Below are 18870 nucleotides of genomic sequence, written 5' to 3' on the forward strand. Positions count from 1 at the left end.
AAAAAAAATTTTTGTTGAAAGAAAAAAAGGATAGAACCGAGGATAGGTTACCGCGTTTTATTTATGTGTATAATAGTGTTTTATATTGACTTCTGCGTAATCGAGACTAGTGTAGGATTTTCAATATGAGAGACTGCACGTAACGTATACGTTATATAATGATCAACGAGAATAAAAAATATTGAGCATTCTGAATTGTGTTAACGATAATCGTTGCCTATAATTAAATACAATTTTAAAATTATTGTATGTTAACAATGCACGTAGAATGCCTTTTTAAAATTTCTTTTAATGTTACATACAAGACAAGAAAATCGAAGAAGGAATCTAAAAAGAACGCTCTTATTTAAATTTACTTTTTAACAAAATCAAAAATGATTTTTTAAATCAAGAATATATTTAATTTTTCTTCTATTCATTTCGAATTTCAAAGGAAATTTTGTTGATAATTATATATTCAATTAGTACGAACAAATAATTTTAATTCATAGTTGTGAAATAACTACGGTATCTACCAATTAAAAATTTCATAGAATGCCTATAATAAATTTACTAAGCATTTAAAATTTTCTAAACAAATCATTTTTCAAATTGTCTTTGAATAGATTAGTTTTGTAGTACTCCATCTTCAAACATTTTCATTCCAGTCAGTTCGTGTTAAGATCGATTTTAGAAACGATCTTTTTAAAAGAATCTTGTTTCTCCGGGCTCCCAGACGCATCTACGGCCCTGCGTACCGTGCCGTCATGCTAGAGTGCAGGTGGGCCGAGGGCCAACGGAAACAGCCGAGCGCACGCTCGGGGGAAAACCGAGCGGCGGCACTCTGCGAGTACTGTTGTCAGAGTATTCAGTAATGCTTTGCATGGCCAGCCAGTCGCTACTAGGCTCGTCGGTGAGAGTCGTGTCGTTCACTCGAAGTGATCGTGTGGTGTTACTCGACAAGCCAGTCGGAAGGCTATATACCGAAAGCCGAGGTGTAAAGCGAAGGGCGACGAACAAATCCTCAGACGTGAAGTGTATTTCGTGAGACTGTGAAAGAAAGAAAAAAAACAAACAAACGAACAAAGCCTATTTATAAGCGGAGCGTACACCGACGGTGGAGCTTCGATATTCACGTACTGTTTCTTCACTAAAAACAAAAATTCCATTACGTTGCACTGTGTATGGTACACGAGCAATCCAAGATGCTGTCGTCAGTGCCAGCGAAATAATAATGTGGTGCGACGTTGGTCAGGTGAGTGAGAAGTGCTACGTCTTTTTCTTGGAATACTTTATTTTTTTTTCTTCCTTCCTTTCGACAAAACTGTGCCTCTTAACATTCGCGTACGGTCGGCGAAGAGAGCGGTTACGTGAACACGACGATCGCGAGACCGTCGTTCGCTGTGGAAAAATCAAAGTCCTGACACGTTCATTTGGGTTAGGTGGTTTCTCCGTTCCGGGGGACTTTACCCTCGACTCATTCGACGTTTCCACGGCCATCGTCGAACGTGTATTTCTGTCGTGCCGTACATATACCAAGTGCTTCAGTGTGTGTTTGTCGTTGGAAGGATTCGAAGGATTCTCGTTGCTTCTGCCCCCTCGACGACAGAAGCGAATCTCTCTCGTTCGCAAGACTGGGAACGGAGAGCTCACGACTCGAAAATTGTCTCTACCGACGCCTCGGCTGGCGATAGACGAAACGAATAGACCTATGCGAATCTCGTGAAAACTCGAACATCAAAGTATTCCCCTCGATCCATTCCGTACGATAGACGAATCGATTCACGTCGATAGGATATCGATTGTTGGTTGCATCGACGTAGCGAACCGTCTCGAATCGCTGTCCGTCGGCGGCGGTCGAGTATTCTACGTTGCCCAAGTCGAAGCTGAATAGGAAAAAAAAGCTGTAAACACGATTCGCTCGCTTTCCCTTCGTCGAGTCTTGGAATTTTAGTGAGATACTCGCGGCGTATCGGCTCGGATACATGGGTGTATCGCTGAAAACGGTAACGGGATACGTGCGCGTACATGAAAAATCGTCCGAGTTTCACGTTGGCTCCGGCGATGTTTTCGGAGCGCCGGTTAGAAAACGATACGACGGAGTGCATCGACGTCGTGCCGAAGTGTCAGATTTGACGCGTGGTAACCTCGTGTTCAGTAGTTTGAATTCGAAGCGATCCCGCGTTTCCTTGGGCTTGGTGACGAGCGGCGGAGGGAGGGAGGGAGGTTAGCGGGAGGGCGAAGGGAGGCAGAGGGAGGAGACGGAGGTATAGGACGGCGGCCGCGGCTGGATGGCGGAGTTGGCGAGGTCGAGGGGGAGATAGAGGTGGCTGTGGTAACGACGGTGGGTCGTGGGTCGTCGATTCGGAGGGGAGGGGTAGAGAAAAGAGAAAGAAACCGCGATAGAGTGGGTACAAGAGAAGGAAGGAGAGAGATACCACGTATACTGGGTGTTCGCCGTAACGGTCGCCACGATTTTTTAGACACTCGCGATAATCTGACAGAAAAATACGAAATAACTTACGACGGTTCGCGAAACGTAAGTTAGTCAACGCTCGATCGACGGTAGTGTTGAAAATTGACGAAATACTTCACTTATTTGAATCATTTTTCTATTCTGTGCCGTAGACGGTATATAAATAGATTCAACGATATTAGGAGTTAGTATTAACATAACGACGCAGATGTGCCTCGTTTTTTGGTTTTCATAGATACATGCTTAGAAATGAATTTATGATTCGTTCTATGTCATTCATAAGCTGTTTCAGAGTTTAAATTTCATACACAGAAAAAGTATTGGATTTTTATTCAGTGATACAAACATTGAGAACCACTGATCGTTGCGTAATTAAAAGTGTAGATTAAGATGTGAACAAGTAATTCAATCAATGATCGACAAAGCTATAAGTTTCATCCAATCCAACGTGATCCGGAAGAAAAGACGCGAAGCCAAAGTGTTAATAAAGACGTATGAAAGTTTCAAGCAGACGAACAGAAAAAGTTCACATATTAATTATTCATATCGAATAATATTACCACCTTCGATAAGGTAGAGAATCATTTTTAAATTCACTGTTTTATTTTCTAAGTGAAACATTAACATAATCGTACTGGTGTTTTGTGACTGAATAGAAACAGTAGTTTTGTCATAGAATCGACTTCTAATGGATCCGACTACTGTACCTATAGAGAAGCAAAAGTATTTCGGGGCAACTTTTTACGTTCTGTTGAATGTCTCGTTTGCAATGTTGTTTCGTCAGAATATTTTTGTACCGACCGTTACGTTGGACACCCTGTATACTCGATGAGGGTTGGGGAGAGAGAGAGAGAGAGAGAGAGAGAGAGAGAGAGAGAGAGCGCTAAAAGGAGCGAGAGAGAGATAGAGAAAGGTGACCGGAGGCTCCGTGGCTGGCTCTTCTTTACTTGGCCAGCGCTGTGGAGGAAACCTAGCGTCGCCTCGACGTTACGTGGTGGGGGGGTGTACGAGTTCGCTAAGTGACGTGGAGGGGGCACGGTTATGACCAACCATCAAGGGGGCAACGTCGTCATGGTTACCGCGACGACAACAACTCGACTGTTCTAAGGGATGTTTTTAGAAGCACATATTTGCCTTTGCTCTTTTTTCCCCTTTGCCGATCGCGTGGACGCGATAGGAACGATTTTCTTTTCTAAACGTACAGCATTTGTTGGCCTGCTTCGCTATGAGCGAGAAGGTGATTCCTCCGTAGACACATATACCCCCTCGAATATCGAAAGGAATATTGTGCTCGCAAAACATTAATTTCTCAAATTTACACTCTGCCCTGAAACATTGACCATACGGTTGGATGAAAGTGTTGCGTAGGTAGGATTCTGCAGAAGTATACTTAGTTGAACTTTGAAAATAATAGATTCTTCGTTGAATATATTTCAGTCTCTATTCAGATGCTAGTTTTGTACAAATGATTCTCACTGGGTTGTAGTTTTCAGTAGATGTGTGAACAATTTGAAAATTGTGAAATGTGTGAAAACACACTTTGGAAATAATAGATTCTTCGTTGGATGTATTTCAGTCTTCATTTAGATGCTAGTTTTGTACAAATGATTCTCACTAGGTTGTAGTTTTCAGTAGATATGTGAACAATTGTCAGTGTGTAGAGACATCATTTTAGTTAGAAATTATTTATTTTTTGGGGAAGTATCTCAATTGTATGAGTTTCGAGTAATTATTTATCTGTGGACTGTTGAATAAAAGGAATCTTAAGCGTTATCGAATTTTCTGAAATTTATTACATGTTTAGAAATGTTCCTCTGAGTAGAAGTGTTAGTGCTGGAAGATAGGTATTTCAGTGTCGAATTTTGCCAACCATAAATTCTTCGTTCGTTGTATTATATTCAACAAAATTTGTATTTGCCAGTGAATAGTTAGATTCCCACGCTTACGTCAAAGTCGACGGTGACAGAGTTTGCCTAACTGTGACGCCAGTATTTTTTCTATGCCTTTCGTCGAACCATAGGAAGTGCGTCACGAGTTATAGGAATCGCTAGAGTGGATCATTGTGTACCTTTAGGTGTCCTAACAGTGCGTCCTTTATAAGTCTGTTTATCAACTGTCTATCATGGAACCTAGATATTTTATTTATGCAATAAAAATGTTGATACGTGGATTCATATCAGAAAAAAATTACTTTTCGAGTTGGTGCATGGGAGGAAATAAAATGGCAGTCCTGGTTGAAGCAGTCGACGGCGTCCGACGGACGGTTGCAATGGACGTCGACCGAAACGAATCGATAGACTTTCCGTCTGTTTTCAGTGATTCTCCTAAATAGTTCTATACATAAAAACTCTACTCGTTGATTTTTAGTAGCACGATAGGTTAATAGTGCGACAAGGTAGAAGCATCGCAACTAGTGACAGATAATGCTAGGTGGTGTTATATAAGCGGGATATCTCCTTGCGATGCAGTCAGCCGATCGAACAGCTAAAAGAGACGTAATTGCATTGAGTGCCGTAGTCGAAATATCGATTGATTTTTCAGAAAATCTCTTGAAATTTCCACAAGAACTCCACTTTGCAGCGCGTAGGATAATTTACAGATTGAATAGTTCTTGTGAGGAGAATGTTCACTTTTCATTTAACAATTTAAAACACTTATACTCTTACTTACACGAGACTTTGATACATTCTCAAGATAATTTAAGTGTAGAATCGTAACGTATTTAAAGATTCTTTTACTCATAAGTGGAGCTTTTCTCGCTATTCATTACATTAATAAAAATGACTATCAACTATTAGTCTACATATAAAGTCGGTTTTCTTTATCTAGGTTAGTATCCAGTTACTTTAGTGCATCCTATAATATGTTCCTCTAAAGAGAGGAAACAAATTTGAAGCAAGACATATTAGTGTAAGCACCGTTAGAGTAGAAAGTATTACATTATCCCGCAAGTTTCTTCTGTTTCATTAGTAAGTAATACATACGCGATAGTTCATATTTCATATTATTAGGTTGTCCCAAAAGTTTCTTTCGTTTTATTAATAAGTAATACATGCACAATATTTGATGTTTTATGTTACATTACTGAATTCTGCACGATTCATTTTGCTCCATTACTGTTACAGCATGAATATCTATGAAATTAGATTGTCTATTTATAGAAACACGACCACATCAAATAATTGAGTGCAACTCGCGAAAGAAACTTTCGGGACAACCTGATACATTACTGAATTACTATATATACAGGGATCCGATGCGCTTCTGGGAAAATATTTGAACACCATGCTCTATAATTTAAAAACATTTACCTCTTAACAATTTACTTCTTGAATGTGTGAATTACTATATATACAATCCATTTTGCTCTATTAACCCTTCATCTCTCTAAAAACAGAATAATGTCATATTCCCAAAAATTGTATGATTTGGTTGCAAGATACTAAACCTGAAGAGAACTTTTCAATGAAAAGAATAATTCAAATTTAAATGAATATAATTTCTAAACTAAACGCGACGGAGAACCGCAATTCGCGGCATCGTTTTTCTGACGAATAGTAATCGTGGCCAAGTTAATATGTCCACAACCGAACGTTGCGTGTGGCGATGAACGGTGCAGTGGTAAAGCGAGTCCAAGTTTCCCCCGATCTGGGCTTCTTGGTTCTGCTAGCTCCCTCCTCGGCCTTCCTCCTGGTCGTGGTCGTCCTCCTGCGGCGCATCGAGCCGCTCACCCACCATCACGGGCCATTAACGAGAGTTATCGACGCGCGATCTGTCAATAGGCTTCTCCCATTCATAAATTCGCCCGGCGTGTGCGGCCGCATAGTTTTGCCGCGAAAACCACGTGGCGGCGGCGGCGTCGGTGGCGCGCAACGTCCTTTCCGCCGTTGCACCGCAACGAGCGGAGCCGTGGGCTCTACTACGTGATTTACGGGCCGCGTCCCCGTTTTAAATGCATGCAGAGCAACCCGTGCGTCGCGTATATGTCCCTTTCTCTCGCTCCCGCGCCCACCGACGCGGTGGTTCCTTCTCCGCCGGCTCCGCCAGTCTCCACCGGGGTTTCCCGTGTGGTGGCTGCGTGGCACACGTGTATTTTGTGTATACACGGACGGATTCGAGCGACCAGCGTGGGAGTCGGATGCCTTCGGAGGACCCAGCCGGTGTTTTCGCTGTGACTTGGTCAGAATGTGGTGGTTTGGGGATTGGTATCTCTATCTTTGGGGAGCAAATAACGGCGAATCAAATAAAACACCGTATATATTAGGCGTAAGAAATGAATTCGGTGCCTGAATATTCAATTTTGTATAACTCTAATTGGTGGTTTGGAGATTGGTATCTCTATCTTTGAGGAGCAAATAACGGCGAATCAAATAAAACGCCGTATATATTAGGCGTAAGAAATGAATTCGGTGCCTGAATATTCAATTTTGTATAGCTCTAGTTTAAACAGACATCTTGGTACATTAAAGTGCCTTCTAATTCCTCAACCTGAACTCTATTACAATGTATTTATATGTATAGACAATCCAAGTCTCTACCCGATGGTCATTGCAATGCATCTTCTACAATTGCTGTACTCATCAATCACACTTGCAAACTCTTACGATAATAATATTGGGTTGTCCGGAAAGTTCATGGCTATTTTTAAGAAAAATTCAAGGCATACTTGAATTTTGATTTATATTTATTGAATTATATATGTACCATTTTGTTCCACAACTTTTCCACCTGTCAAGGAATGTACATATGTTATTTGTTTTCAGCCATTCAGATATATTCAGACCCGTACCGCCTACTAAAAATCGGCATGGACTTTCCAGACAGCCCAATAATAAGCAAACATTAATGTTTACTAATCTTCGCATATACATCGAATCAGGCCCAGGTTATATAATGTATGTACAGATTCATTGAAACAGAGAACCAGCTCGAGAACCTAGAAGAAAGAATTGATTTTTACTCGCAAAAAATATTCCGCGCACCAAGTCGAACGTAGTAGAATGAAGAATAAACATAACCACAGTGGTCGCTGACACAATATTTCATATCTCGAGTAAGATAAGAGCGATGATGTCACGGGCCAGCGTCCGTCACTGCAAAAGGGTTGATTACACCGCCGCCGTTAGAGTCGAACGAGACAGCGATGCGCCTTCCGATACGCAGAAATTTACAAACTGGTGTTGCCCCCTCTTTCCCCCCCTCTGGTAAGGCACATGACCTACGCCACTGTTTGGCATACGCTGATAACATCGGTGAATCACGAATGTTACGTTGCGTCTGGCATCTCCCACTGTCCCCCTTTCGATGCAAAGACACCGACGAGAAGCACGTGGTGCGGTCGTACACGCGCATGCAACCTCGCATTGCACTCTGCACCGTTTTGTTTACGTTACCGCCGCACACCTCCCACTGACGATCGAAAAATTCGCAGCCACGCGCTCCCGTATCGCCCTCGCCATTCGCATCTGTCGCACGAGACTTGAAACGTTCCAATTTTTCGCGAACAGTGTCTTGGACTTGGAATTAAAATAGAAACTTGGGTACAAAGAGTTTTTCGAAAGGGACTTCGCTATTTTCTTGTTCAATAAACAAACGACACTTGAACGACGTCATCTTTCATGTTTAATTGTGTTCATGTTTGAAGACATTTTCATTCGTGTTTTATTATAAGGATAATACTATAAAGGATCGTTTAGAGAACCCTTTGGTTTTTAACTTGTAATTTGTGGAACGGAATTGTTATTAATATTACTTGCCTAATGTGAGAAGAACGGATAATCGACATTGGTGGGTAAAAATATAGCCAACATGTAAATTACTATGAATTCAATGAATGGCTAATTCAAACGGGTGCTTAATTATACTTAGATTAATTAAGATTTCGGTGACTAAATTTGTCCTCATTAATTTTCGAAGAGATTCGATTCCGTTGAACGGTTTGCAAAATTCAGTTTTTGGATAGCGTGACTAAAGGACTTCGTTCGTTTCTCGCAAATTTTCACGAGAATATTTATATAGGAATGTAATAAAAAAGAAACATAAGTTAAAAAATGAAGAGGATAGAAATACCACAGGGCTAAAAATTGCAGCAAGATACAACGTGATACTGCATATCGCAATTCAGCATGATACAGGAAAATAAAGTATAATGCAAAATATTCCAGCATCGCACAACATAATACTTGGTCTAATAGCATAATGCAGCAAGATACAACGTACTACATATCGCAGCACAGTGTTCTCTTTGGATCGATATCTATACATTTACTCTTCACACTTTTTAGTCAAGTCATAATAAATAGCCTCTAGATTATATCCATTTATGATTTACAATAACCCAGAAAAACCATGTCGAATATATCTACAACTATCATAATCTCTTTTTAATATCTTAAATGGAGAAAATCCGCAGTATAATAATAAATAATCAATAAAAAAGGAGACGACCATCCATATATCGAAACTAAAGCTCCTCTTGGTTAGAATTTTTGTCTCCGCTCTAAACATTGTTCCTCTATATTAGAATAATTATGTACGTGCACTTGACGTATAATTTCGATGGGAATACTTCCGAGCAACGCGTTAGGTAGCGCCAGACCGTCGACTTCCGGCGCAACTGGTTGAAGTTAGAGTTTGGGCTAGAGAAAACAGCACCGCGAGCGACGATGCCTCTCTTGTTGTCCTCTCCCTTCCCTGGATTCGCGGCGGCGAAACTTTTGCGCGGACAAATTTCACGCCCACCACGTTGATGCTCGCGTAATTGCGAAGGGAATACACCGGGAGACTGAATTGCCGAAGCGCCAGTCTTTGCGAGACGTTTGCGTGCACGACACCTCGAGCAACGTTTCTCCTATCCCAATCGATGGTAGATTTCTTTTCAGACGGCAATAGCGATAGAAAGGATAATCGAACCGATAGATAGAATCAAATCTTAGCTTATCACGTACATAACGCATTGCGAATTCTGGTATACTCAAACTCTAGAATAAATCGAAATACGATGTTTTAAGCCGGCGGCTGACTTGCAACAGAACGCTGTAATGTAACTGCTCGGCACGAATTGTATGGTTCGGCACCAGCGTTACATTACAAGGTTGTTTTTAGAATCACCAATGCTCGCTTCGAACTCTCGGCTGAATTTTCTCTCAATGCTTCCTACTCGGTTCAGTGAAAAGTAGACGATCAAAGAGGTTCGTCATAAAACCGACAGACCAGTGGAGCAGTCGTCGCTCGCTAGTCCGTCCAGACGAAGCGAATGCACGCGTTACATTACTGTGTCCTGTTGCAAGTCAGTCGCCGGCTTTACACTTACTCTCGATCGATTCCGTACGCAGGAACACAAGATAAACGTGTTTACGTCGGTCCAGCGTTGCGATTTTCGTCTGAGCATAACGTCTCTTAAAAGTCTAGGCCACGTCATCGGCATCATACCTCTGCCAGCCTCTTCCCTTCCGAATCCAAACTTTGCCGAACTCGGCTCGCAAAGAAAAGACGCACGCAGACGAAGGTTAACGACCAGTAGAAAAATACGTTCCCTGTTTGGGTGCTTAGATGCACCTTCGCGGTGATACAATGAAGCAGGAATAATGGCACCTGTCCGTTGGTCGTTCATTGCGGTTTCCTTATAGAATTTTCAGTGTATAGGTCACGAGAGCAGGTGTTACCACGAGCCTTCGTGACACTCGACCCTTGTTTTGCCGTCGGCGGAGCACACTGACTCCACGTTTCTACCGAATGATCCTCTACCCCGTCGTTATGCGACCTTGAACCTTTAATCCTCCGCGTAACCCTCCGGTCCGTGCATTCCTTTTCAATCCCCAGGACCCTTACATTGTACTTTTATTAGTCTTAACAGCGCCGGCCTCGTTTATAGCCGTTCGAAATTTTATCGAGTGCCCATTGTTTCACCCATGAATGGTGGCTACCACTGTGCGGTGAACTCACCGTGTTCTTTGAATTTATTTGGGTTTCTGTTTTTCTTTCGCGTTGATCGTAAAATGACCCTATTGTATTCCTTCTAAGTATCACCACTAAAATTCATAAACGATTAAATAGGAAGACGCAACAGCGGTCAGGAATTCCAATCACCTTGGGAATTATTCCCAAGTCTCGAAGAAAATGTAATTCGTTACAATCACATAATTTAGTATACCTATATCACTGGCAACGATTCCGCATACTCAAAATAAATTTACATTGAAGTATTCCTATATGTTGCATCGTGTAGCCAAGGGAAGGAACTTAAAGTAGGGGAAATATACAAATAATTAAGGAGTAGCTCTGAAGGTAAATTCAAAATTAACGCATTGAAATTCTTGAAAAATATGTTTTCTTCCAAGTCTAGGACAGTATTTTTAACCGCAAGAGTGGCTCCTGAACACGTGTCAATCGCGTACGCAACACGTCAGTCTTTCCTTCCGTTACAGCAGTAGCAAGCGGGTCGTCAATGCACATGCAGAATGCGTTTAATAGACAACCGCGTCCCCGTGACATTGGTACTCGTAAACGAACGTACATCCTTACGTGAAATAATCGTGACTACGTGAATAATGTTTAACTAAAAATGATCCGAATGGAGTAGCGTTGGTACTAATTTTCATCGCGAAACTCCCATCGATCGATTAATATCATTCTTACAACGATATAATGGAGAAAACGTTAATTCGTATTAGTCTAGATACAAATTCTCGACTGTCCCTCGCTCGATGATAATCGCCGGCTCGGATTCGTGACCAAGAAACGAGGTATTACTGTATTATCGACTGCAACGACACTGCATGTGGACCAGTCTCGCCAAGTGCACACCTACGATTACGCGATAATACGCGCCAGAGGCACACGCGCGAGTTACGTGCCGGTAGAGTTAAACGCAACAGAGGAAGCAACAGCTGACATGACGACGACGCGAACGAGGACAGTTTCTGCGTGCCGGTGGTGGGAAGAAACGTAACGAGATACACGAGGTGCATTCGAGCGGTTTGTTAAGTGATAACCCTTGTTCAGCATCCACCAAATGTTTTTCTTAACAAAATCGACGGTTGGCTGCAGGCTCTTACTCAATGCACCAGACGTCTGTTATTTTCTCAGATAGTTGCTTACTACTAAATAGGTTGTAGACAGGCGCTTGACATTCGTTAATAGTAGATTGATTATTCAGAAATGTAATGGTCAGTTGTTTGCTTATTTGGATTTGTTTTAGAAGCATTTGTAGTTGTTAACAACTGTATGCGCTTTTCCATTCTCCATATAATGGTTAGTTTCTATAATTTCTGGAGCTGGACAGGCACGTATATGTAAATACAATGTAGCTAATGTGTAAAGTGCTAATGTAAAGAAGGAACAAATGTAAAACTGGTACACTAGGTGTTACAGTCACGTTATACGACTTCGCATCCTTATAAATAAAACTCACCCTGGAGCTAGATAGAATTGAAGAAAAATAATTTTCAAATAAAAAAGAGAAAAAAGGTGGACCTTCCGATCGAGCGAATCTGTGTGAATTCTTAAAGTACAGGCGCCCTAAAAGGCTCCGTCCAAACCGTTCCTGAACTGTTGACACTCGACGCTCAAGGGCAATACCGTTTACGCTCCCTACAGTTTTTATGAGCTCGCTATATTTCTCCCAGCAAGTACGTGTACATACTTTCCACGCCGCGACGCGAGGGAAAGAGAGAAAGCGTACGATCCACGTGTATGCGTGAGAGGTTCTCGCGTTACAGCGGAACCCGGTCGTACATAGCGTAAAGTACGATGTAAACACACGTGGATGGGCGAGAGAAGTGGAGAGAGAGAGAGAGACCCCACCGACATAGAAATTGTCGGAGTGTGCGTCGATGCATTGTGACTCTTCTACTATCGTCGGCACTCCCCCTGCACCGCTGTTGTACCTCCTCCTTTCCCTACCCAACCTCCTTCCATCCATCCCTTTCGACCACCGGTAGATCGTTGGTGCACTTTCCTCTCGCCCCTCGTCCTGCGCCCTTCTTGTCGTGCAACCAGCAATACGCTTTGTCCTCGTCGTTGCTTCCATTCTGCAGCTCTCAGTCGATTTCGGTCGGCCGCTGGCGAGCATAGCTCTCTCCCGACGTCCGACTCCGGTTCCCACATCACAGGATCCTACCTAATGATTGCTCGCGTTTTATGCCCTTATGGAAATACGCAATAATATCAGCGGAATTCTGGGATTACAGCGATTCCCACTTGCAACGTTTTCTAATTGATGAATGTAGGCGAAAGAATTCCCAGCTTTTTGACGAAATAGAAGGCTTCGCAGGGTAAGAGTTTTACTTTTCGAGAGCTAAACTTTGTAGTAATAGAGTAACATTTAGTAACTTCAAAGCGGTGCCAATCGCGTATAGAAAACACAAATTTTCATATTTTCTATTATATCTTCGCGAGTGTGGTATCAAACGATCGGGGAGGTTCTCCTGATTAAAATGAGTACCAACACGACCCCATTTCGACGTCTTTTAATTTCCACGTTTTTAAGTTTCTCAGGGGTTACGCGAATAACGCGTGATTCAAAGTCGTCCGAATGTGGTCGTGTTTGGGCTCATTTTCATCGGTGAAATCTCACCAATTCATTCGTGATGCTATCGCTAAGATCTAATAAAAATGACCAAAACTCTTATTCTCCACTATCGTAAGACTTCCTCTTTCTACCTCTCTCCCTCTGGCAGAATTTCGCTCTGCAAGCTCAACTAGTGATTCCTTACTCCGAAATACTTGTTTCTCTCATTCCTTTACGATCGTATGTCGAATGAGGGTCAACGACGAAAAAAACCTTCAACCTTTCCAAGGACACCGATATTCCATTCTCGAAGAGAACTAACCATGCTCAAACTTGCACTTGAATTCCTTGGTGGCGGGTTCCTTTGTACACAGAGTCTCGAGGTGTGAGTGTGCACCGGCTAGCGCCAGTTAAGCTCAGGTACACAACAGGTATACGCGAGACCGTGTACGTGGTTGACTGTGAATGAAGTCTATTTGCGTACGACAATAACAGGTGACACTCGACGGCTGTTTACCTTCCCTATCGGCAAAAAGCCGGACGTGGAAAGCTGCGGGGGTGCGGGGAAACGGTCGTACGGATTGTTACCGGAGGGAGACGAGTGATGGGAGGAGGTGGGAGGCAGGAACCACGTGGACGGCGTATTTTAAAGAACGCACCGGAGTCGCGTACGCTCGACCAACATGTGCGCGCTATGATCGACTCTCGAACGGGTCGTTGTACCGTCACGAGGCACGTAACGTTGCACGTGGAACGTTTCGACGTAGATGACGCGTTACACGCGAAGTCATCATGCTAAATGCCCATTGTTGCGATAGTTTCGACCCGAACGCTTTCGCGACGCTCAACTGTAAAGTTCAAGTTGACTAGACTCCTTGCATGTGGTAGATGTTGTCATTCTTTTATCGCGTGGGTCAGGTGACATCAATTACACGGACTTTCCATAGGTTTACTTCTTTTAAAAAGTATCGGTCCAATCTTCTAATCTTGACTTCACTTGTGTCTCCATACGCAGACCAGTATCTCAGATGTTATTACAGTTCTTCAGCTGTAGATGGAATTCTTCTAGAATCTTACTTTTTTTAATAAGTGACAGGCAACATCACCGAATCTACAGTCCAAAATAATTTTTCTGATCTCATTCTACTCTCCTAGAAATAGGCTATGAGTATCCCAACACTCCAACTTCCAAGTGTCAACCACTCGTTACTTCAAAAATAATCTTCTAATCTCCCCTTCGAACACTTATTCCTCCACGTGCAGGACCGCCGTCTCCTTATTAAACTTGTTGATCCGCACGTCGAGATCCGTGGCGAATCCGCGTCTGGTGGTTGACTGGCGCGCATCTCGTTCCCATAGAATGGCACACGCACACTCTGGCGAACGTCTCGTGAAACTTGCAGGTGAAACGACGTCGCCCCACGACACGCGCGTACACGTTTTCTTCGCTCGGTCTCTCTCACGAACACATCCGCGCGATTTACGAGTCCCTTGGTCAGCGTTCTCTCTTTCCTCTTTGTCTCTTTTGCTCTGACACCGGGTCGCGCGCGCACACAGACGTGCAGGGGATGTGCGAACGTCCCCCGAGCGAAGAAATGCTCGGACGGAGCTCCGAAGATCACGTGCTGCGCATAACTTACATTCCCACCACTCCTTTCGGTAGCACGTGCCTCCACGGGCCTCTCTCTCTCGCTACGTGTATACACGTATATATACACGACTCTCTATCTCCTCGTATCTCTGTCTCGGTTTTAACCGGGCTTCCCCCTCGCCTCCCACCTCCCCGTTCGCGTTTGATTCCGCGATTCGGTTCAATCGAATGGTATACGTTCTTAGTCAGTCGCCTCCCGCGACGCCGCATCGACGGACTTTAGCGGTTATGGCTCCCTCTCATCGGTCGCGACGCTGACCGTTCTCTCATTAGGATGAAACATGAGTGTTCGTGATTTTGATAAAACTTTGCAGGCTTGAGAGATGGATTAGAAATTGAGATGTGTAGTTTTTATTATCGATATTATATATCGAGGTCGCAAGGAATTTGTTTCATCATGGAAACTTGATCGTAGTTGCTAAAGTAGCGGGTGGTTGAGACTTTGAAGGGTGACTTCAAGTCTTTAACTTGAGTCAATCTTGTGTTATTTTTGTCTGGTGTACGAATTCGCAAAGTTTCGATTAAAGCCAGAAGACAGTTAATGGATTGCGGCATTGAAGATGAGTTAGAGCAACAGCGAGTTACTTCGAAGCGGTCCCGATCACGTATTGAGAATCTGAATTTCATACTTTTGTTATATATTTGTGAAACTAGCATTAATCGATCGCGGAGGTTCTCCTGATTATAACGAGTACAAACACGACCCCATTCGGACTACTTCAAGTTTCCACGTTTTTCAGTTTCTCAGAGGTTATGCGAATAACGGGTAACTCAAAGTCGCCCGACTGGGGCCATGTCTAGGCTCATTTTCATTGGCGAAACCTCTCCGATCCAATGAATATATTCTTGTAACGATCTGATGGAAAAATCTCGCTAATCAGTATCGATCTCGTTCTATGCTTTACATTTTTCAACCCTCAGGGGCTGTAGCTGTGCTTAGTCCCAGCTGCAGTACGGGTTTGGCTGCTCATTGAACCATTGGGATCTTACTATGCTACTGTAACACGTACCGTAACATGTAAAGAAGAAAAATAGTAAAGAATAGTAACAAGCGACAATGTACGTGGCAAAGCAAATATAGGAAGAAGTGAAATTGGCTTACATGCACCGTTAATAAGTAAACCAAAGAAAATTTCTGCGCCAAACGGGGTATGCTGCTCCGTGGATAGACGAAGACGCATTCGGCGACCTAACTTGATCCGACGGTGACCGCTTTCGCATGACAAATAGATCGCCACGTGGTTCAGGTTATCCCTCGTTTCCCCCTGCCATCCCTCCGGCCAGCCTCCCCCCTCAACGTTCCGTCCAACTGTAAATTCACGCGCCTACACACAGGTGGCACCGCCCTCTTGCCAAGTGCATGTACGAACAGGAACAAGTACCCCCTTCGGAGATATAGTTATGTCTGTACACGTGAAGTAGAAGGGAAGAGGAGGGATAAGCGGTGCCGAGGGAGAGGGAGGCGGTCTGTTTATCATATGTAAATTTGAGGTAGCCGCGTGGGTGCGACGGAGATAGTAAAAAGAGACTGCACGGACGGAGAAGATACGAACTCTCCATTCAGCAATAAATGCATTCCAGCGGCGGCCCTCGTGCCGCCAACAAGCTCCCGTCCGTACGTTAAGCTAGTTCTTACCGAACCTTACCTGCACCAATTTTAACATTGTGCAGTCCTATGTTGAGCAAGCTTTGACACAAATGTTCCGAAATCAGAAAATCTAGGACAAGAAAGGTTAACGAAACAGTGTTGCAGAGATCGCCTATCAAGTTGGCGCAACTGCGAACCGAAATAGTTTCTTAAACGCTTTCGCGACGATGTATACTCTCGTGGTGTCCTTCGGCGACGGATCGGTTAAGACTTTTGTTCTACTCTCTCGCAACCACATAAACAAAGTCTCTCAAGAAATCGAGATCACAGTCTCGAAAGTGTACTTTGAATCTTCACTTCTTTGTATGTCGTGTAAACGTTCAGTGTAAACGCGGTTGAATGCTCAGTGAGCACGGTCCGAGTCCTAAATTTGCGAATGCAGTTCGCATAAAACTCGAAGTTTTATGTTCCTCGTTTCTATTATCGAATATTCTCCCAAAGAAAGGATGACCATTCCCGATTGATAATTCGCTAGCATCGTGTGATTCCCTAAGTCGTCGGGTTAGTCATCCCTAGCGATAGGAAACTTAAATTCCTCCAAAGACAAGCGCATGCTACCGGGGTTGGAATATCGTTCGATGTTCTTGTTTCTCTTTATCGAAGGTTGGGCGGCGAGCAGAGTCCGAGGGACAGCCTCTCTCGCGTTGTAACACACGCAACTGGATCTCTATCGCGTGCGAAAGGCCAACCACATGCGACGGTTCGCGCGCTCCCTTGCAGGTGGCAGCACCTTACGGTGTCGGTTACTCACACAGCGTCGCTCGTGTAGGCTCGCGAGCATCACACAAAGGCACAGCCAACGCCGCGAGAGCTCGTCTCGTGCGTAAATACCCGGATACTTGCGCAAGAATTCCTCTCGACGCACGACTCACGCGCCCATGCTCTCTTTTTGACTCCCGCGTGCATGCTTATCTACAGCTTTGTCCCCTCTTCGTCTGCGCGTTCGCGGGAGACGTCTCAAAAGTCTAGCGTAACTTCGACCCGCATGGAATGCCTGGGGGAGGGTCACGAAAACATAGTAATCGTTCGAATTCAGTTCGTATTTACCTTCGACTCATGCAAACGACACTGTTGACCTATGAAAAGAATTCTTAACGATGAAGAACAGTATGTTCTAGACAATTTGTGAATATCGTTAGAGTACTATATGATAGTCTAATATCTCATAATATCTCTTAATATCTCATAGCCATTCTTCTCAGAGTAGAATATTTTTTAATGGCTTCGAAATTTTGGGAACGCTTCGTGGAACATTCCGTCGGGTATCGCGAATCTAACCTCCGCGCGGCTTCTGCCGAGACACAAAACGTAATCGCGTATATTGCTCGGTGTTCTACCCACACGAGGAACCCCTTATCGCATAACGAGGCTACATCCACGTAGTTTGCGCGGAGAGGCCGCCGGGTGGGAGACTATCACGGGCAACGTGCTTCCAACTGTGCTCGAGGTTACGCAATCAGGCTTTCCACTCCGTCGTTGACGTTGCCGGCTGTACGTCGGCGTCGTCGTCGTCATCAATGTCGTTTTCGAAAGGGCGCGCGACACTGTCGCAGGTCACTCGTTCGATAACGCCGCGACATCGATCCTCGAGAAAACCTGCTGCCTGCTGCTCGGGAACGGTCTTTTTTCGAAGTTCGAGTAGCGTGAGCAGCAGTTACGCGGCCAACAGGGAGCGGCGGGGTTAGGGGAAATTGAGATTACGTAATACTGGCCGACGTGCAGGCGCTTCGAGATTTTTGATGTAACGGATATAGACGGCCCGGGTTGGAAGGTGGAACGGAGTTCAGTTTTTCTAGAGAATTGGGTTTAATTGGGAAATTGGAGACATGGTACGAATTTTTATTTTCCTGGCTGTTAGCGACAGAATTCTGTTTATTCTTGATACTTTTCGGTGCTCTGAATCTAACAGTGCTGAAGAAAAGTAGTCTGTGCAACATTGTTCCCTATTCTTTTTATTCCGCTCCACGATTAAGCAAAGCTATGCTATGATTATAATAGAAAATCGACCAAGTAGAAAATACTCCCATCGGTGAAGATACAAACAACCTATTGCGTCCATGTCGTTGTTAACCAACAGACAATGCAGTCTAAATTCACGCGGGTATCTGTACGCGCTTCTGGTATTCTTTTCACGCGGCACGTCATCCAGGAAGAAATGCAATAAAATTGCGTAATCTCTTTCTCGCGGGTCGTACGCCGTTTCCCTTCGCTGGCAATTATTTATCTCGGTTCTCGTCGGGGGACGCGACACTTCCTGATTTTCTTCTCTTTTTCGCGAAACAACCCGCCAATTACGATGCACTCAGGGATGCTTTTCGATCGTCCGAATGAACGTGTGTACCGAGCGGCAGTTCGGTTTCCGTATGAAAAATCGCTCCCCGTGACCAGGCCGCGCATAAAATCATCAAAATACGTTCATCCACCTTGAAAATAACCAGACATTCTCTCCCGATGCCTGAAACTCCATAGTGCTTCCCGAAATTGTTCAGCGTTATTTTCGCTGATCTCCCTCCCCGTCCCCTCTTCGGCTCTTCCTCCCTCACCCTCCAAAAAAGTGCCCCACCACCGCCCACCCCAGAGTCAGTGTCCTTTAAGTAAGTTAGACG

General features: G+C 43.9%; 1 protein-coding gene across 2 annotated transcripts in view; it reads left to right on the forward strand.

Annotated features, from left to right (window-relative positions):
- The first annotated feature begins 692 nt into the window (after positions 1–692).
- LOC128880272 (basic-leucine zipper transcription factor A-like) overlaps positions 693–18870 on the forward strand; it is a 60622-nt gene continuing 42444 nt past the window's right edge. For both annotated transcript variants that reach the window (XM_054130168.1, XM_054130169.1), the window contains exon 1: positions 693–1234. In XM_054130168.1, the coding sequence (XP_053986143.1) occupies positions 1214–1234 (21 nt within the window). In that variant the 5' untranslated portion in view covers positions 693–1213. The remainder of the gene's footprint in view (positions 1235–18870) is intronic.

The sequence above is a fragment of the Hylaeus volcanicus genome, chromosome 7 (assembly GCF_026283585.1).
Source record: "Hylaeus volcanicus isolate JK05 chromosome 7, UHH_iyHylVolc1.0_haploid, whole genome shotgun sequence".
Classification (NCBI taxonomy): Eukaryota; Metazoa; Arthropoda; class Insecta; order Hymenoptera; family Colletidae; genus Hylaeus; species Hylaeus volcanicus.